Raw genomic sequence first — 22,101 nt, 5'->3', positions numbered from 1 at the left:
GCCTCCATGTGAAGTTTGGTTAAGATCGGATAGATTTTATCAATCGCAATTTAGTGAAATTTATTCATTTTACTAAGCCCAAACCAAAAACCGATTATCAATAACTCTAGATCCAAAAACATTCACACCATAATATTTCATATACGTACTAAGCTACACGAGGTCTACTACCACACTAAATATCTGGTCAAGATCAGATTAGTTGAGTTGAGTTGATTTTGAGTTTAACGTCCCTTTCAGCAGCGAAGCTAAATGAGACGATACCTATTGCTATTCATTTCTATGGGGCTATTTAAAGCAAGAGGTATACAAGAACAATTCTCGAACTATTCAAGAACTGGAAACGAACATTCGCAGTGCCATTGAGAACATTAACACTTCTAATCTTCGTAAAGTTACTGCCAACCTAGTGAAACGTGTGAACCAGTGTTTGAATCAAAACAGGGGACACTCGCAACATCAGTAGCAGTGTTGCCGTGTGCATATAAGTAAACGTTTTATCATAATAATTCCAAAGTTAGTTTTTCATTGTTTTCAGGAATTGCACAATGTAGACAGATCCTTAATACACTTTTTGATGCACTGAAACATCAGCAGGGTTGCCAATTCAGAGTGTTAATTTATGAAAACTACGAATTTCCTAGTTCAGGCCTCATCCGATTAGTTATCGATGGAAATGAAAAATTATTTTTTCTGTTCCATAGTTTCCAAGCTACTCCAACTAAACAAACTAAAATTAACGACAGAACATCCATACATATGAGTTATGAGTCAAATTACATGTTTTGTAAAAAAAAGAAAAAAGAAAAGAAAGAAAGAAAAGAAAAAGAAAAAGAAAGAAATAAAGAAAATGAAATTATTTACACCTTCGGTTACATTTGGCAACACTGTGTGGTTCCTAGTATACTTCAATCGTTTCAGCGAGGCCAGGGGCGGATCCAGGGGGGGGGCGATCGGGGCGATCGCCCCCCCCAGAAGAGGAAACTTTCTTATTTTATATATAAATAAAACCCATCCCAAAGTTTGGAGCCCTTAAAAGTAGCAGTATGACAACCCACCGCCCCCCCCCAGAAGTCGGTCCTGGATCCGCCCCTGCAGCGAGCGAAGAGGGTCAGAAGCCCCACAGGGTTCGTTTTATGCCACTTTTATCACAATTCACAGACCACGTGACATTACGTCACGCTCGAGTGGGGCAACTTGAAGGTAAATCTAACCTCACCCGTGTTTCTCGTTGGCCTGACGACACAGCTTGCAACCAGGAACACCCGTAGGATTTTTCCAGTGAGGGCAAAAGGATTATCACAAATGAAATCGCGAATGTAATACCTCGCTGTACTAACACTTAATGTAAAACAATTATTAGTAACGCACATCCCATAACAATATTAACTGCAGTAAATAATTATATTACATACTGTGTACTAGGTGAGTAAGCAAAAATAATGTGATATGTAATTCGAAGGCTTTTGAAAATCCAGAGGGGTAATTACCTCTCTTTTCCCCCGCTGCGCGCTTAAAAGTATTTTTGAGATTAGTAGAGGTATGAGTTCACCCCTTTTGAACAAAAAAGGGGAAGAGAGAAAGTATGTTCGCGGTAGTTTTACAAGTGTTTCAATAGATGGCAGCATAGTTTAACTCAGGAATTCTTATCGCTGAGGGGAAAATTTGAGGAAATACAAAAGGAACGTCATTTATTAGAATTGAGCGTATAAAGCTAGCAACAAAACGAAGCAAATATTTAATTTAATTTGACACGCCTGTACAATCTCAGTTATCAAATTAAAGTGCCCGCTTTTATTACATTAGAATTGAGAGTAGATGTACTAAATTTGTGCTGATGGCCCCGGTTTCTCTCCTGTGTGAGTTAATAACACACACTTAATTGACAAGTAATTTTCTTTTTGGAGGAGTAAACACGGGTGGATTGTACCTGTGCTCCATATAAGAGTCAATGAACTAAAAATATTTCTGAGATTATTAACGGGTACATTGGTGTTTGATATTTGAGAGAGGTGATTTTCTTCTATCATTGTTTATTTTCGATAGAAGCTTGCAAATGAAAGTGGGTGTGTTGCGTAACAGAGTAGTTTTGATCAGTCAAACCGTAACAGAAGCGTAATCTGAAGAGGGCAAGAAAGTGCAATTGTCCCCACCTCTTTCGCAAAATGTCCAACGACGCTACTGAATACTTTTTTTTTTTTTTTTTTTATAAGTTTCAAAGCGAAAATTAAAATTAATGTAGAGCTATGCATTAAAATTTTTCCTTTCATTTCCAGGTAGTCATGATCAGTGTTTCTTTCAGAAACTATGTTCCGGAAGGGGGGGGGGGCACTGCTGGTACTATTCTATTTATTATTACTGTATATTATAGACGTATTATTCTGGTCTCCTCCGGGGGAGCACTCTCAGAGGTCCAGGGGGCAGTGGCCCCCTAAAAACATGTCTGGAAGAAACACTGGTCATGATGGATGAGTGATAATTAAACTGAATAGAGAGAGTCTTCGGTAGAATATCCCTCAGCCAATTTTGATGATTTACATTAAAGGAAATATTTCAGTGTTACATCCTACGATTATGTCCTTTAGGCTAAGGGAGACGAATGACTAAGGCAAGTAAATGATTATGAAAGAATTGGTGGAATGAGAATGTGGGAAAATGGGAAAAGCTACACGATTTTGTTCACAAGAAGCTTACTTGGCCGCGGATCGAAGGAGGGACTCCACGGATCAGAGGTAGGGCTGTTCCGATAATCGAGTAATCGATAACAATTCGAGAATATTTCAAAACCGTTTCATCGATAAAGAATTTTAACTTTATCGAACTTTCGAGACTTCCGAAATGTTTGAGACTCTCGAAATGTTCGAGACTCCCGAAATGTTCGAGACTCTCGAAATGATCGAGACTCCAGAAATGTTCGGGACTCTCGAAGTGTTCGAGGCACTCGAAATGTAAAAAACATTAGACAACTTCGAGACACTCGAACTGTTCGAGAATCTCGAATTATTGGAAAGCAGCAAATACAGAAATATATCAATATGATCGCAATTGTCGAGTCGCTTGAATATTTAGAAAAGTTCGGGATTATCGGAGTGTTCGAAAGGAACGATGTAGTCGAAGTTATCATAGTTGTATATTCAGAGTGTTCAATTTATAACTTCTCTCCTTAGCATTGTAGTGAAGGAAAAGTCCCCCCCCCCCCCCGCAGATCTGTACAAGGTTTAAGCAGTCTGTCAGAAGAGAGAAAGAGGAAGAGAAAACATGCATCACCCGAATGGAATTGGAATCCAAGAAAACATTAGTCTACTAATAGTCACTTTGCCGATTGCGCCAATAACGGGGCAGGCAGAAAAATAATTTTACGTATGGTTTCGACAAATACAACTTTGCAATAACTTATCAGATGAAAAAAAGTTGTTTGACTAGTTTGGCTGCAAGAAGAAATCATTGGAGAGGTGAAGGAACCGAACTGTTCATTACTACTTTTGATAATACCCGAAACTTCGATAATACTCGAAATTTCGATAATACCCGAAACTTTGATAATACTCTAAATTTCGATAATACTCGGAACTTCGATAATTTCAGATACTCTAACGGTTTCGAGTAACCGATGACAACTCGATAAATTTTCACTTCCGAAGTTCGATAGGTCTTCAGCCTTACCGAACACCCCTAATCAGAGGTAAGTGGTCTATTACTGAGCCACTGTGCCCCTCCCCCCACAATTCATATTAGATAAAATAAAGAAGTATGCTTAACGAAAAAAAATATATTATCTTGTTCCAAGAATTTATATTTCTTCCCGGGTTGAGGGGCCGTGGTGGGTTAGTGGTAGAGCGTTCACCTCTGCTGTATGGTTCCATGTGCGTCGACTACGTGGGTGCTCCTGGGCTCCAGCACCCACACGAATAATCCTGTGAGTGCGGCGCACCCACAAGATTTTTAGTTTTGATAGAAATAAAATATTTCTTACTTGTCATTATCAAAAAAAAAAAAAAAGCAATTAAAACATTGAGATTGAAGTTAAAATTTCTAATCTCTAAAAATTTGTTTGTTTGTTTTGTTTTAATGTGTTTCTGCAAAGGGAACCAAGCAACACACTTAAGTTAGTCACAAAATCCTTGCAATTTCTTTCTGCAATAGGCTACTATTAAGATTATTTGCTTCTATGAGGATTTTTTTCATTTTAATTTCTATGAATGTGATATTTTCTTTTAGTACCGTGTTGATAATATCACTACCTCATGCAATAATTGTGCATCGTGTAAATTGTTTAAAGTATATACTTAATGTTACGATTACATATGTTGAGAATATTCATTAAAGTAATTTATCCTTAACCTTAGACCTGGGTTTGAACCCGTTTCTTTTGCGTGTAATTCAGCCTTGTTACCGATTGAGCTAGGGCAGCCCCAACTTACCCTTATAGTACCGGTATATTTTACTTTATCACAACACAGTCTTTTATAACAGTGTTCATAAAAGATTTTAACTAAAAAGAAATCAATCAAAAACTATTGAGACTCCTCTGAAAGCATATAACACGTCCTGCCATTGATATGCACCCACATGAAGTTTGGAAACTTTGCGCCGTTGCATGGGTTCTAGATTCGATCCCAGCTCGCGCCAATGCACTTCGTGGTAGACAAACACCGTGTTTGTGGATATTCTCGGGGCTCTCCCGTTTCTTCTCACTTTTTTTCATTCTATAATTTTATTCGTTTCTCATCATCACTGTTTTCTTTAGCCATAATCATGGGACGTAAAACTTAAAGATTTCATTTCATTTCCTTCCCTGGTTGAAATGTCTCAATTCATACTGAGTGATTAAGGATACTCACATTTGATATGAAGAGTCTGGACTATTCTCAAACCATATGAACTCAACAACTTGTGGTGAGGACCAAGGGCGCCGATTTCTCTGTAAATTTCGGGGGGAGGGGGCATTCAGATGCACAAGGTAGTATTTTAAGACAAATTGCATTCCAATTATGCCAAATATTGTATATTCATAAATACAATAGCGGCCCACATGAGCTTTGCCCCCCAGATCGGCGCCCTTGGTGAGAACTACCCACTTCCTTCTACTTTCTTCATCTCTATTTCACTATCATTCATTCGCATTTATAAGTAACAGCCCAATTGTGGACTCAGTCTGAGCCGCTCCAACGCCATCCGTTAGCGACCAACTAAAATAGGGATGGGCACGAGTCGAGTCAAAGATAATTTTGCGAGTCGAGTTCCGAGTCGAGTCACTGTTTTGAGGTTGAGTTTCGAGTCGAGTCGAGTTTGATAAATGGCTCGCTCATTCAGCTCGTTTTAACTCGTTTTGAAATAACCTGATTAGACTGGAAAGCGAAGATCATGAGAAGTGTAAGCAGTAATGTAGAATACTTTTAATGTTGCTCACGACAGGGGCGCATCTCGTCTGGTACTTTTAATGCATCTTGTGGGGTACTTTTAGTGTCTCGTCTTATCCCGATCAGAGATGGAGCGGTTCAGTGGGTCGGTGGGTCAGTGGGTCAAGTTTTCTGAGTGGGTCGTGGGTCAATAGCACAGCACCCACTGTGACACATCACCCACCATGACCCACTGTGACCCACCACCCACCGTGACCCACTGCGACCCACCGACTCAGTATGATCTACCGACCCTCTCTGCTCACTGCATTGTAGACAGTATCTTCTGAAGACTGGTAAATTTGTCTCCGTTTTACTTTCAAGACCTTCATTTCCCTTCCTTTTCCACTTGTTTCTGTCTACTTACCTGAGGTGAATATATCTAACCAAGTGAAAAAAGAACTTCAGGCACTTTTGGATATTGATATTTTTAATAGTAATAATAGCAATAGGACTTACATTACAACTTGGCTTTCGAGACCTGTGAATTTTTAGAGCTAGCTACTGGAAAAAATACATTTTTGAATCACTGTAATATATAAATTGTTATATAAAAAAATGAATGTAACTATGTGTACCTGATCATCACGGTCAAATTGCAAAGTCAAATGAAATTACTTTTAGTATATAGTTAGGCCTTAATCCAAACTGGGATGTTATATTGCTTTCATTATAATGTATAATATTAAGGGGGTAGTGAGAATCCGAATTTTTGCAAAAAAAAAAAAAAAAAGAAAAAAAAAGAAAAAGAAAAAAAAGAAAAGAAAAAGAAAAAGAAAAAAGAAAAGAAAGAAAAAAGAAAGAAAGAAAGAAAGAAAGAAAAGAAAAAGAAAAAAGAGTATCTCGCAAGTCGTTAAACTTAATGGAGCTGAAATTCAGCGTATTAACTCTTTATTGAAAATAAACAGAATGTGTCCTAGCATTTTTTTTAAATTCTCCTTAATGGGGGGGGGGCACTTTCTATATATGGAAAATTTGTAAAAATAATCGAAAACGATCGATGTTATTTAAGAAAAAAAATCAGAAACAAAAAATATAGTGCTTGGCTTCATATATCCATTGCTTTCTGCTATAATAATTGCTGAAGCTTATGTTTCTTATATGAAGCGCTTACACCACAGGGCAATCAACCCATAATGTTGTGAGAAAAATAGGCATAAAATTTGTACTCTAAGCTTAATTACACGGAAATTTGAAGTTTGGATTGTACGCATAATTGTATGGAAAATTTTACACTTTTTTCCCCTTTACGTTGGTCTACTTACTTTGATTTGGAACTTTGAAATTTCATCCTTTTTTCCACTGAAAAGTATTGATAATTCAACAAGGAAATAATTATACTATGATAATTTAATTGAAATTCATCGTAATTTGGCATATGGCAAACAGCAGTGTGGTAATTGAAGTTGAAGAAGGAGGGAAATTCTCATTCAACTCTGAACACTTTCCAGGAACCTCGTTCCCTTTCGCTTTCTAGACGGGGGAGGGAACTTGGTAATGGTATCAAACCTTCATGTGTAATTACAAAAATTAAATTTATAAACAAATAAGAAATCATCAGTTTATCAGGCTTTAATTGATAATTTATTCACAAGATTCCCTATCAAAGGCGTGGTAGATGAAGTTTCTGTTCTACATGGGTCGACACTGCCAACTGACATGGTCGATATGGGAAATATTTGTATGGTGATAGAGAGATGATACTTCTTGCTGAGTATTTCAAACCTGACCAAGAAAAATCGTTATCAGACTTAAGTCTAACAAGTAGATTGTCGATGAGAAGTTGCAGAAATCGGGTAGAAGTATTATCAATTTCCACGACAGAGTTCGAACGGGGATTTCCCCTTATGAATTTACAGATGACTAATATTAGAAATAGACTAAGTGCTCAAACATTGTCTAACTTGTTGCTCATCAATGTTAATGGCCCAGCGCTAGACACGCTCAAAGTAGACGAGCTAGTTATTTCTTGGCTGAAGGATGGACATCATTCCACTGCGGATGATTTAGCGCCAAAAAGTTACCAACAGGAAATAAATCCAATTTCAGATTTGTTTTAAGGTGGAAAATTACGAGTTACGGAAAATGTATACTTGTATTACTAATGCTTATTTGTGTTATTCAACTTTGTACCTAATTTTTAGTAAGTCTCTTCTTTGCTTTAGGTAAACTACTTTGAATAAATATTCATAATAATTGCAATTATGCATATTTGTAACTTAAATTTAACGTAGTGTTTTAGTAATTACACAAATTACAATTATGAGCATGCTTTATGCAGATGCTCTCACATAGGGTACCTGAGCACCTTCATACCCTATGAACAACTGATTTTTCAAGTCTTTTATGAGAAAAATACTGTGAACTGAGAAACCATAACCTTTTCCATATTGTACAGGGGTATTTTCCTGCGAATAGAAGTTTCTTGTGGAATGCGTTCAGAAATTAACACTTGCAAGAATACTCTCTTGGTACAAATATATTTTAAGCACACACTAATTTGCCCCCACCTCAAACTGTTTCAATTTCCTCACTAACAAACACGTTACCATTTATATCGTAAAGATCAGATCCACCGTTATTGTAACAGAGTGGTGCTTGAGCGATAGACTAGAAATTCAAACTCCGATTAGTGACAATTTCACAGTCTTGTTTTATTAAAAGTGTAAACTCTTTAGTCAGTTCAGAAGAGGCCGTGGATCGTGTTCAGAGTGGGTCACCGTGATTGGTGGTGGGTCAGTGGGTCATCGTGCGTGGTGGGTCATGGTGGGTCGTGGGTCACGGTGGGTGGTGGGTCAGTGGGTCGTGGGTCAAGTTTTCATTGACCCACGGCAACTCTGGTCCCGATAACGAGACGACAATTGATTTTTATAATGAGACAGCCTCAAATGTCTTGAGCACCAATATATATATGTAGTTGTTACCATCAAGGCTGAGACCTGCATGTTCTAATTTTTTAGCCCAAGCAGAAGCCCACCCGGGTAGTGATATCAACCGGTTCGTGTGAGCTATCGGCTCGAGCAAGCTCGGTTGGGTAAGCTGTTGGCTCCGGTCACTTCTCGGTTAGGCTCGATAGTGAATGAGCTGTGAGCCGAGCCGCTCGAGCTGTTGACCCGGGCCGAGCAAGCTCGGTTGGGTAAGCTGTTGGCTCCGGTCACTTCTCGGTTCGGCTCGATAGTGAATGAGCTGTGAGCCGAGCCGCTCGAGCCGTTGACCCGGGCCGAGCAGTTTTGAACATGTATGGCCGGCGCCCTATAACTTTTAACACTTTTTGACTCGAGCCCGAATACTTGCTCCCCCGGATGTCAAATCCAGAACCTCGTGACCGATGTCCTTGTCTCCTGAATACTTCTCGACGACCGAGATCGACAGTCAACTAATTTTCTGTATTCACATACAACCGCCTATCTTTCATGGTTATACATGGTGTAATAATAATAATAATAATAATAATAATAATAATAATAATAATAATAATAATAATAATAATAATAATAATAATAATAATAAAGTTGTAGTAGTAATAGTAGTATCATTGATAATTATATTATCTATGTAGAATACTTGAAGAGAGTATTTGGAACTATACACAGAGTTTAGCTCGAATTGGCTCGTTTTGGTAAGACTCGATTCGAAAATCGACCATAATTCGAGTCGAGTTGGAGGAAATTCTTCGAACCGAGTTCTCGAGTCGAGCTCAAAGATGACTGTTTCGAGTCAAGTCGAGTTTCAAAGAATACTCGCTCGAACTCGCTCGTGCCCATCGTAACTACTTCCAGCGTATGCGACGACAGCGCGCTGCGTCGTCGTTACTAACCGGTGTATCAGGAACTTTCCAGACTAGTGGCTTCACGTTTCATTCATGTGACTCACCAGTTTGACTCACGACGTTTGGTGGACAGGCCGGCCGGGAATCGAACCCAGGACTCTAACCACCAGACTAGGTGTTTCCCTTATGATTATTATTATTGTGGTAAACTTCGTTAAATTGTCATCAATGTAATAAGACTTCATCTTGCATTTGCACTCTGATCAACAAAGAGGGAGTAAAAGTTAACACACACCGAATTTCAACAGACTGTTCTCCAGTCATGCGCGCCGACTACGTGGGTGCTCCGGGGTTCCGGCACCCAAACAAATGATCTTGTGGGTACGGCGCACCCACACGAGTTTTAGTTTGGACCCGTGTTTGAACCCGTTTCTCTTGCGTTAGCCAAGTCAGCCATGTTACCGACTGAGTCATGGAAGCACCAACTTATCCTTATAGTACCGGTATGTTGTACTTTATCACAGCACAGCCCTTTATGACAGTGTCCATAAAAGATTTTAACTAAAAATAAATCAATCAAATATGGAGACTTTCCTGAAAACATATAGGCTAACACGTCCCGCCATTGATATGCACCCGCATAAATTTTGGAAAGTCGGCGCCGTTGTCTCCAGTGCCCTAATTTCCATAACTCAAACTAGACTTAATACAAAATTCTTAAAATAATTATTCTGCTTGGAAATGAAATGAGCTTTTTACACATTGACAATAACAACTGAAATATAACAAACATCTTTTTAATATTCAGATATAAACTATTTGATCAATAATTATACATAAAATTTTAATATTTACCTCCCATTCTTCTTTTTCTTTAGTTATTTTCTCAATATGAAAATGTGGTAAATTTCTGGTAAGGTAATCTGCTAAATCCACAACCCTAGCGTATTTAGCACAGCCACATATTCCAGCAATTACAATGTGTACCATTGCTAATTTTCTTGCACCACTAACAAAACTCACTGCATTATTTTTGCGTCAGTCTCTCCGTCGTAAAACTCACTCACTTCCTTAATCATGGCTCATAATTAGATTTGGAGGTTATGACTTTCTTATTAATTCTTAATGAAATATCCTTTAATTTCTTTTTATTTCAAAGCTTGGTTCTTTAAATATTTAAAATCTTTATCGTCTTAAAAATCTATCACAATTGCCGCCTTATTTTACCTTCTTTTCTCCTCTTTTATCGAAAGGCAGTAGTGCCAGGTAAAACAGTATGAAGACTCTTTTCCGTGTTATCCCATTCTAAGAGAGCACATTTTCATGAAAAATGAACTAACTTCTCTTAGCATGAAATGCACTCTTACTTCTAAGAAAGTGTTTCTTAAGGAAGGAGTTGCATTAATGGAAGTGCAGATTGGCTTTAGGAGAACAGAGCATAAAATACAGGGCGTGGACATATAGCATAAAAACTGATTAAAGACGAACACGCCTAAAAACAGAAATCAATTTATGTTTGAGAGCCACTAAAACAGCGCGAGCATTATCTAACCGAATCAGGGCAGGAATAGTGGCGCTCAGTGACAGTGAGTATATGCACAAACAAGGCTAGTGGGAAAATACTTCATATGACATAAAAATACATACCTTGTTCCCATGTCTTCTTTGTGGAGTACTACGTGGTAAAGAGTACACTTCGCATTTCGTATTTCTACTTTATTATACACGTGATGGGTAAAATTCTGATATAATTTGATTACTTATACAATCCTATTCTGAGATCAAGTAATATATTTATTCAGTATATTTTACAGATTTCTGTCCCCCATAAAATGGTATAGCACCCTCTTTTCCATCATAAAATGTCATTCACAAGATCACATTTTTTTTACAGGTGTACTATTTAAAGAATATTTATATAGAATGGGTATTTCTTTTATCAGTAATTATTGTTTCTAAATTTATAATGTATTATTTCTACATAACGTACAATTCGTTTCTCTCATTAATAATTTTGATAGATTCTGATTGCTCATTTGCGTTGCTACTTTATTGAATTTTAGTTGTTACTCTTCTTCTTCTTTATTATTATTATTATTATTATTATTATTATTATTATTATTATTATTATTATTATTATTATTATTATTATTATTATTATTATTATTATTATTATTATTATTATTAAAATCTTAACTATATATAAAACTACATGAACTGACAAATTATTGAGCACTTCCTGTAGGGCTACAATAATTTAATTTGGCATGATTGTAGCTTTATGGAACTAACTCACAGGAAAATTGCCAAAAGTGAATATTTTTAATTTTTAAGGGGACTAAAGAGGGGATGAAAAATTTCCCTATGTTATTTAAATGGACCTTTTTTTGGACTTATAATCTTATGTTTTAGGTACTTCGGTATGCTTGTATGTTTTCGTTATCACTACCTAAGTAAATCAGTAAAAATTTTATTTATATGGGACGTCTTCTACACCCCAAAATGTTTAGGCACTTCCGGCTGGATTAAATTGATGAAATTTGGCATGATTGTAGCCTTCCAGGACTAATCGACAGGAAAATTGCCAAAAGTGCATATTTTTTTAATTTTTAAGGTGCCTAAAGGTGGATGAAGAAATTCCCATGTTATTTCAATGGGCGTTTTCTTGGGATACAAAATCTTATCTTTTAGATAGTTGAAATAGGAAAGAAACGATAAAATTGTGGTTTAAAGGTGTGCGAGGCCGTAGGTCGAGCAAAGACAGCATGTGGGGGCGAATCCCCCGGATGGGCAGATTCAGGAAATGTGAAGAACGCGTTCACGAAATTCATTACTGATGCAAAGGCCGATAGATAAGAAATGCGAGGCCGTAGGCCGAGCGAACTGGGGGGAGGGGGGTTATGGGGGCGGAGCCCCCACCTAGCCAAAGGCTAATCTTCTTAAATATAGCTCAAGCGATTTCGTTCAAAAGAAAAGTAACCTGAGACCAAAATTGTGTAAACTGGGAAATAAACTTTCCCACAACAAACTATAACATAACACCTAAACATTGTTCAGCGTAAGCTCTAAACTTCGATAAACAAAATATTTGTATCCTTCCGCTTGTCACAAATACGATTGGCTATACCCTGGCCGGCGAACGATGATTTCTGACAGGTTGTGAGCCTAAGATTGGTTGACCTGCTGTCTTCTGCTCACTCACCGTGGCCTTGTGCGAAGCTGTGAGAAATCATCGTTCACCGGCCAGGGTATAGTGAAGTATCAATTCCCACTTCCCACGGGGAGGAGCAAATTGTGTACGTGCATTTTGACAATACTGCTTCGTGTTGTCCAGATACTTACAGCAGCAGCAGAAAAGAAACTCGAAAGATTAAAAAAAAAAAAGTATTTGAATTTCGCTCGTAAACAATTGTTGCTTACAGTAGTGAGTAAAGGTTTGCCTTGTTGGTGTTTCACCACAACACTCGCGGAACCGGGATTCATGCCAGTCATCTTTCAGACTTTAAAAGCAGAACACCCGTCGACAGTTGAGTTGGCGCCATAATTACTGCGCATGCTTAGTGTTTATTTCTATTTTCATTAGCCACCCTCGATTGCAGTATTATTAGATAATCCGTATTATATTTTTTGTAATTTATAATAATATAGGAGTTTTATATGAAGCTTCATAGTAAAAATAATAATGCAATCACATGAACTATTTTGCGGAGGAGTACAAGCGTCAGTGGGACAACAGCAAATCAGCGAGATTTAGTTTCATGTGGCTTTGTTTATCGCAGTTTAGAGCTTACGCCGAACAATGTATAGCTGACCTCAATATGTGCATCTGTTTTCTAACCTATTGTTTGCAAGAAAAGTTAAAAACAAAATATCTGGTGACGTTTTGGTGAACAAATAACACACGGATTTTCCAAATTAAAAAAAAAAACTTTGTATTCATAACAATAATATTTATTAAAAAACTAAAATTTAGATTTTTAAGATATAAAATATAGTGCTAACTAGTAACAAACAAGAACATTTACAAGTATATATATATAATTTTATAAACCAAGTAATCATTCATTTGATATCAATAATTCATTCGCCTTCCACCATTTCGGATTCACTTTGTTCCGTTCAGAGCTTCAAACAAGGGCGCCGATTTCTCTGTAAATTTGGGGGGCCCATTCAGATGCAGAAAGCATATATGAGGATTTTGAGACAAATTGCATTCAAATTATGCCACATATTGTAAATTTACAATTACAATGAGGGGGCCTACATGAGCTTTGGGGGGCCCGGACCCTTCGGCCCCCCAGGATCGTCGCCCTTGGCTTCAACATGAAGTTTTTGAGTAGCTGTTGTTAGAACATAAAGTATCAACTTAGAAAAAATATAACTAATGTATGATATTGTATAACAAGTTAAATTACCTATTAGTAATTCACATACTTTTGTAGTTATTGTATGTTTCTTTCTTTTAGTAATGTATTTGTGCCTTTGACTTATAAATAATTGTTTATTTTATTTTAAATATTAATCAATTACATTCTGCATTAGTATTATTATTTTTATTCAATTTTATTTCTATCTGTCACATCTGAATAAAATGACATGGATGATTTGGGTAATAATCTCCATGTAACAGGCAATACACTATAACTATAATTCCACTATACTACCCGTTCTATTATTGTGGTATACTAATACACTTTACCTATTACACTGTTTTAAATCAATTTTATATTTATTATTTTCTTTATATATGTTACTTATAAGAGCAGTCGTTTCCAATTGGCTGGTTCGTGACGTAGGAGCAGGTTTTTACGTTCGGAAAAAGGAGAGAGATATCAGGTGAAACAAATCAGAGGAATTTGAATAAAGAAAATGTTCAGTGTACGCGTAATCATTGATCCACGAGTTGCGTATTTGCAAAATCATTGACTACGCCTTGTTTGACTGTATTTTATCAACCCCTCCGTCTCTTTCTGCTCCTTGTTCTCTCTGTGTGTTTTTTAGAATAGGAACAGCAGACTATAACGTCACAGGGCATCTAATTCAAAATTACGGCTCTTGATTGTGAGTTTCTTTCGGAGAAACTTTTCAAAAATATCAATTATAATTAATTTTATTTAAAAACAAATCGATAATAATGAAATAATTTGATTTAATGGGTCACGGTGGCTCTGTGGTAGAGTGTTCACCTCTGGTGCTTGGGGTCCCGGGTTCGATCCCAGCCCCCGCCAAGTGAACTTTGTGGTGGACAAACACCGTGTGCGTGGGTTTTCTCGGGGTTCTCCCGTTTTCTCCCACTTTCTTCATTCCACCATTTCATTCATTACTCATCATCACCGTCTCCTTTAGCCTAACCGGCATAACCGTGGGACGTAAAACTCAAAGATTTCATTTCATTTCATATAATTTGATTTAAGAAATGGATACAAGAAGTTTAGTACAGTCGCATTTGAGTCAGCACCACATAAACATTGGGGCGGTCAGACTACCAGCGGGCTGGGATGTATGGAACCTCCTAGTAAAGCGATTGGTTCGGGTAGGGATGCGCACAAGTTGAGACATGTCTCGAATCTCGACTCGACTTGACTAGAATTCGAGTCGACACACACTTTGTAAAATTCGAGACGAGTCGACACTGCTCGTAAAAATCTCGACTCGATTCGAGTGTCTCGAAAATCTTTCTATAATTTTAAATATTATTTTGAAGAAAGTATTCACTCAGAAACACTTGGTACGAGAATTTCGGAAACTGCAGGATTTATCGGGTGCTCGGGGAGTGCTGTGGTGAGTGTCTTCAACAAGTGGCGAAACCTTGGGGAAACGACGTCCAAACATCGAGGGGCTGGGCACCCCCACCTCATTAGAGATGTCGGATGTCGTAGGCTGGGCAGATACACGATAGAAACTGTGACGGAACTAACATCAGACTTTAATGTTGGGCAAAGTACAAGTGTGTCTGAACACACAGTGCACCGAACACTCCTGACGATGGGCCTCCGTAGCCGACGACCCATCCATGTGTAAATGTTATCACCACGACATCGGCAACTATGACTGAAATGAACACGTGACATCGCCACTGGACCTTGGCGCAGTGGCAGAGAGTTGCATTGTCTGATGAATCCCGATACCTTCTTCATCGTGACGATGGGAGGGTGCGAATCCGTCGTGTTCCAAGGGAACAGTTCCTTGACACCTGTACTGCGGGAGAGATACAAGCTGGCGGCAGCTTAATTATGCTCTGCGGAACATTCACGTGAGCATCCATTTGTCTAATGGAGCCACCATGACGACCGAGGCGTATCGCACACTGCTTGCAGACTACGTACACCCATTCATGACGACCATGTTTCCCATCGGTAGTGGCATTTTTCGACAAGATAATGCACCATGTCACAAATCCAGAAGTGTGGTGTAGTGGTTTGAGGAACACAGGGGCAAGTTTCAAGTGATGTGCTGGCCCCACAACTCGCCGGATCAGACACCAATCGAACACATCTGGGAAGTGATTGAACGTAATTCAGAGCGCATCGCCCTCTTTCCCGGAATTCACGGGAATTAGATGACTTGTATGTGCACATCTGATGCCAACTCTCTCCAGCTTCCTACGAAGAATCATAGCGCCCATGCCAAGACGCGTTGCCGTTGTTATCCGTGCCAAAGTGGACATACTGACAATTAGGTAGGTAGTCATAATGTTCTGGCTGATGTGTGCGTATATTTTAACTCGTATATTTTGTCTCGACTGGAATTTCGAGACGTCTCGTCTCGAATTCGAGTCGAGTCGAGACAGAAACATATTTTCGAGTCAAGACAACATTTTCTCGAGACGAGTCGAGATAGGCTTAAATCTCGACTCGACTCAACTCGTGCGTATCCCTAGGTTAGGGGGTTCTCCCCCGGAAAATTTTAAGAAAATAGTCTTCCTACATTGCATTTTAAAGCATTTTTTTTAACTTAAAAAGCAAACAAAACTTGAAAATTCTTTTTTTTTATTTTTACCTTTGATAGTTTTTTTTTTTTTTTTTTAAGAAAATGTACTAAAAACACACACAGTTTACTGTTCGTTTGTTTGTTCAAACAGAAGAATTCAACCTTGTTTCACAATTTTAGTTAAATGACTAGCCTTTGGCTACCTGGGGACTCCGCCCCCAGACACCTGCGTTTGCTCGTCTTACGGCCTCGCGTCTCTCAAGTATCAGCCTTTGCATCAAGAGCGAATTTCGTGCATTTGCTCTTAACGTTACCTGAATTTGGCCCAGCTCACGAGTTCACCCCCTGACCCCGCGTTTACTTGGCCTACGGCCTCGCACCTCTTAACTCTTTGCAAAACAGTGTTTCTAAAACGTTATCTAAAAGGTGGTATAATATAAGTACCACTGTACTTCAAAGAGACCCACAATTTTACCAAATTTCACGTTTCTTTTCCTATTTCAACTATCTGGAAGATAAGATTTTGTATCCCAAGAAAACGCCCATTTAAATAACATTGGAATTTCTTTATCCTTCCTTTAGATCCCTTAAAAAACTAAAAATATTCACTTTTGGCAATTTTCCTGTGGGTTAGTCCCGTAAAGCTACAATCATGTCAAATTTAATCATTGTAACCCTACAACAAGTGTTCAATAATTTTGGTGTGTAAAAGATGTCCCATATAAATAACATGGGAAAGGTTTTTCAGTTTCCCATAAAACCATTTTAAACTTGGAAATTTTCATTGTTCGTGTTTTACTTAGGTAACGCTAACGAAAACGTACAAGCTACCGCATTTTGTTTTTATTCCAATTTCAAGTACCTAAAACATGAGACTATAGGTCCCCCCCCCCCAAAAAAAATGGCCAATTTAAATAGCATGGAGAATTTTTTCATCCTCCCTTTAGACCTAAAAACTAAAAATATTAATTTTTGGTACTTTTCCTGTTGGTAGTCCCGGAAAGATACAATCATGCCAAATTTCAACTTTCCACGTCACTCTTTATTTTATGTCTGTGCATGTAGTTTTTATATGTAGATAGGATACCAAGTGTAAGTCGAAAACAAAATAATAACAAAAAGGTAGTGTGAAGTGAATACTCAAAATTTTGAAAACAGGTTTTAGGCTTACAAGCCTACAACTAATGTAAATCCCGCTCAACAATGTATAGAGCTCCTTCGTGGCTAAGCGGTTAGCGTACGCGCCTTTGGCGTGGGAGACCCGGGTTCGATTCCCAGGATGTGCTCATGTGGTTCAGATTCCACCTTAATCAGTAGGTCCACGTCTCGTATAGCCTCACTGCTGAAAGGGACGCTAAACTCAAAATCATCATCATCAACAATGTATAGTAGTTTAAAAAAAAAAAGGTGAAAATTATGTATGTTTAGTTAAACTAAACTCGCTTTGGTGCTCGCTATCTAAATAAAATAAGTTTGTTTCTTTATAGTTTACTTCACCGTCACCTTCATAGCGCCAAAAACTGACCGCTTTTTTTTTTTTTTTTTTACAATTAGAAACAAACTTTTGTGATTTTTTTTTCATATCCACTTTGTCATTGTTTTGTGAACACATAAAACTGCTACAGGCCAATTTAAATAGCATGTCTTTTTTGGGTCATAGTTGTCATAAGATACTTTAAATATTGGGGGGGAACGAAAACCGTTTTACAAATATTGGGGGGACTCGTCCCCAAGGGTGCCGATCCAGGGGGCGGGGGGCCCGGGCCCCCTATTGTATTTATGAATATACCATATTTGGCATTATTTGAATGCAATTTGTCTTAAAATCCTCATATATATACCTTCTGCATCTGAATTCCCCACCCCCCAAATTTAAGAGAAATCGGCGCTCTTGCAAGTCCCCAATGTCCCGGGAAGATTGACGTCCATTCTTTTTACTTTTAATGCTTTAAAATCTGATGACCACTTATCATAAATATTCATGTTAGTAAAACCGTTTGTGAAATTTGTTATATGTTGCAATAAAATACTCAAAAACAGCATTCATACTTTTATTGAATTTCTTACTGTCCTCTGTTCCGTGATCAGTAAAAAACAAAGAAAGAATCGATTCTTGTTCCTCGACTCATGTTTCATTCTTTCCTGACTTGAAGTGTTCATAAGCGTTCTTCAAGGACAACCTGCTGTCGTGTAAACATAAAAGTGAATGAGCTTTCAAAAAATCCAATTTAGGAAAGAAGTGAAGCCATTCAATAGAAAGGATTTGCCAAGAATTTTCTCTTACGAAACTAGGACAGATCTTATAAAGTCAGGTTCAACTTGCTCCTCACTTAAACTTTTCAAAACTACAGATTAATTTTTAATTCTTTGTTACACAAAAATAAGTTAAATTTGAAGAATAGACGTTTATTATTATTATTATTATTATTATTATTATTATTATTATTATTATTATTATTATTATTATTATTATTATTATTATTATTATTATTATTACAAGAATTATAATCTGATGGCATGTTCCATATTGAAATACATTATATAGCAGACTACTCAAAGTATGTTTCTTTAACAAAGAGCTATTGTATATTTGCCATTAGGTCGTTGTTTTATTTTCTTTCTTTCTTTTGTAACATCCACGTTTATGCATCAAAGCTAAGGAAGAAGGTGATGACGGGATAAACGTTAATGGTGGAATGACGAAAGTGGAAGGGAAATTTCGAGAAAACCCACGTGCACGATATTTGTCTACCACAAAACTCACTTGACAGGAACTGGTATAGACCCCATTCACCAGAGGTGAGTGTTTTATCACTGAGCCACTGCGGTCCCATTAGGTTGTTCGTGGCACCGAAATAAGCATTATTATTACTATTATTTACATTAGCTGTTCCGCCCCAGCATTCAGCAAGTTGTATACTATAATTGCTTAGATTTAACAACTTATTATTATTTTTTATTTATTTTTGAGCCAGAGATGGAGTGAGTCAAGTGAATCAACAGGACGTGACCCACTACCACCCACCGTGATCCACCCAAAACCACTGACCCACTACGACCCGCCGACTTACTCTGTTCAGTGCACTGTAAACAGCGGTGAACACTGGTGAATTTGTCCATGTTTTACTTTCAAGGCTTCAATTTCTCTTCCTTTTTCAGTTGTTTCTATTTACTTATCTGAGATCAGTATATCTAAGTGAAAAAAGAACTTTACATGCTTTTGGATATTGATATTTGTAATCTTAATAATAGCAATAAGACTTACTGCTTGGTTTCCGAGATTCTAGAGGAGCTAACTACTAGAAAAAAAAATATTTTTCAATCACCTGTAATTGAATGTAACTATGTGTGCGTGATTATCACGGCCAAATTTCAGTCAAGTGAAATAGTTAGGAACCAATCCCAACAGGTATGTTATCGGGGGGCGCGGTGGCTCGGTGGTAGAGAGTTCACCTGGTTCGATCCCAGCTCGCGCCGTGTGGACTTTGTGGTGGACAAACACCGTGCTCATGGGTTTTCTCGGGGTTCTTCTGTTTCCTCCCACTTTCTTCATTCCACAATTTCATTTATTTCTCATAATCACCGTCTCCTTTAGCCTAACCAGCATAACCGTGGGACGTAAAACTCAAAGATTTCATTTCATTTTTGGTATATTATCATATCGTTTTCATTATAATACATATTCGGACCTAGAGTGGGGGTCCGAATTTTTGCGAAAAATGAGTAAATCACGAGCTGTTCTACTTAGGGAGCTGAAATTCAGTTTATTAACTCTATTAAAAATAAATAGAACGTGGCCTGGCATTTTGTAAAATTTTCTTTAATGGGGAATAATCGAAAACGATCGATGTTAGTTGAAAAACAAATTGAAAAACAATTATTAATTGAGGCATAAAACATACAGTGTTTCACATTTTATATTTACTGTTTTCTATTACAATAATTGCTGAAGATTGTGTTTATTATATGGAGCGTTCAAAACACAAGGCAATCAAGCGATAACGTAGTAAGAAAAATGGACATAAAATTTGTACGGTAAGCTTAATTTCATGGAAATTTTAAATTTATACGGTATGCTTAATTATATGGAAAATTTCACATTCCCTCCCCCCTTTATGTTGACCTACTTACCTTGATTTGGGGCTTTCAAATTTCATTCTATTTTCAACTGTAAAGTATCTGTAATTCAACAAGGAAATAATTATATATGATAATGAAATTGAAGTTCATCGTAATACGGCCGATGACAAACACTTTACCATTTATATAGTAAAGGTCAGATCCTCCGGTGGGATTGAGCGGGGTTTGAGCGATTGACCGTAGAAATTAAAAATCCGATTAGTGGAGAGGAGGGCGTGGATCATGGGTCAGAGTTGATGATGATGGCTTTGGTGGGTAGGAGTGGGTCATGGTAGATCAGAGTGAGTCACGGTAGCTGGCGGGTCAGTGGGTCGTTGGTTTTTTATTGACCCACGCCATCCCTGTTTTGAGCTTGCTCACCAAGCACCTCAAACTGCATACCATATCAATGATCAAATGTAAATATACTTACAGCCTGGTTGTTCTATTTTGAAATAAGTTGAAACAAAACAATACTCATTATAAGTTGCAATTAAATTAAAATAGTTTTAACTTGGCAAATTGCCTCCAATTCAGTACCTGATAGTACTGTACAGCGGGGGACACTTCTAAATGGTACACCTTAGCCGTAAATCTCCATATGGCTGTACCATTTAGAAGTGTCCCCCGCTGTACAAGTAGTAACATCTATCATCGTCACACAGTCAAGTGATGGTGCAGGTACTGACATCTATTGGTGCTCTTAGCATCAGAGTTTCTCTCAGAAAAAAATATTCCCGGTGACACTGCTGGTACTGTTCTAGTTATTATTATTATAGACCAGTGGCGGACGGTGGATTGTGGTTTGGGGTGTTGCAGTATGAACGATCGAAGACAGAAAATATAAAGTGGACCCATTGACTAATCGACATAACTTTAGATGCATAAATTAAATAAAGTTCTGTTTCTAAAAAATAAAAAATACAGAACATTTTATCAGATTAATCACCTTATGTAATTAGTATGTTCATTCTTCTCTCTTTGATTGGAGCAAATCTGCCTAATACATGCTGGTTTAACTCTAGTATTCTTATTGTCAGGTCTTTTTCGATGCAAAGCATAACCAATGGTGATAACCTTTCTTGGGACATTCAATTCCTTGAAAGTGTCAATTCTTTTTGATGTGGAAAAAAACTTTTCTTCTTTTACTAACACCATAGGTACAGTTAATATTAATTTCAGAAGCTTTGTGCATTCACTAAATATTTATTCTAGATCATTGCAAACAATTCATTATAGCAAACTCAGTCCCTGACAGTGATCTAAATTCCTCTCCAGTATAGACTGAAGAGAGTTCGTAACAGAAATTAGTGTTATAAAAAGATGTACATTGAACACGCTTTATTCACAATTTATCTAGGAAAATTTAAAATAAATTGTACACTTCGCACAAAAAAAATTGCGACAGCTAACGCCGTGCAGTTAGGCCACCCAATATACATATTCTTATCCCATACTCGTGTCAGGTAAAGAGACATCCTCTCTCTCCTCCTTTCTTCTCCCCCATACTAAAATTAGCTAACAACATGAGCGCAATTCTAATTTCAAACTACACATATATTAGTTTCGATAAAATGAAATAACAAAACCGAGGCGAAACTAGATTCATAGGTTAATGTAGGGAGGAACTGAAACACACACAATGAAAAGTTGAAACCAATGAATGTCTCTTACACAGACATTCAGAAATGAGGCAGGACATAGAGAAGAGGAGAGAAAGAGGGGGGAGAGGGAGAAGAGAAGAGAAGAAGAAAAACAAAAGGGAGAACAGATAAAACTGTAGAATTCAAACGTAGTAAGAAAAGAACCTAACATTATAAAGTTCCGTTTCCAGAAATCCAACAGTAATATACAAATAACGTTTCTTTTTACATATTTTTTCAG

The 22,101-nt window shown here is 37.5% G+C and overlaps 2 protein-coding genes across 2 annotated transcripts in view; one reads left to right on the top strand and one right to left on the bottom strand.

The window, feature by feature from the left end:
• Positions 1 to 10,406, bottom strand: part of LOC145693702 (putative malate dehydrogenase 1B) — a 97,578-nt gene extending 87,172 nt beyond the window's left edge. The window contains exon 1 of the mRNA XM_081769974.1: positions 10,024 to 10,406. Coding sequence (XP_081626100.1) covers positions 10,024 to 10,158 — 135 coding nt within the window. The 5' untranslated portion in view covers positions 10,159 to 10,406. The remainder of the gene's footprint in view (positions 1 to 10,023) is intronic.
• The window catches only part of LOC145693703 (opsin-1-like), a 137,182-nt gene that overhangs the window by 68,416 nt on the left and 46,665 nt on the right, over positions 1 to 22,101 (top strand). The gene's annotated exons all lie outside the window — the stretch shown is intronic.

This window comes from Thermobia domestica, chromosome 8 (assembly GCF_964235325.1).
Source record: "Thermobia domestica chromosome 8, izTheDome1.hap1.1, whole genome shotgun sequence".
Taxonomy (NCBI): Eukaryota; Metazoa; Arthropoda; class Insecta; order Zygentoma; family Lepismatidae; genus Thermobia; species Thermobia domestica.
Note: the sequence above shows the minus strand (reverse complement) of the source record. Positions and strands in the feature narration are given on the sequence as shown.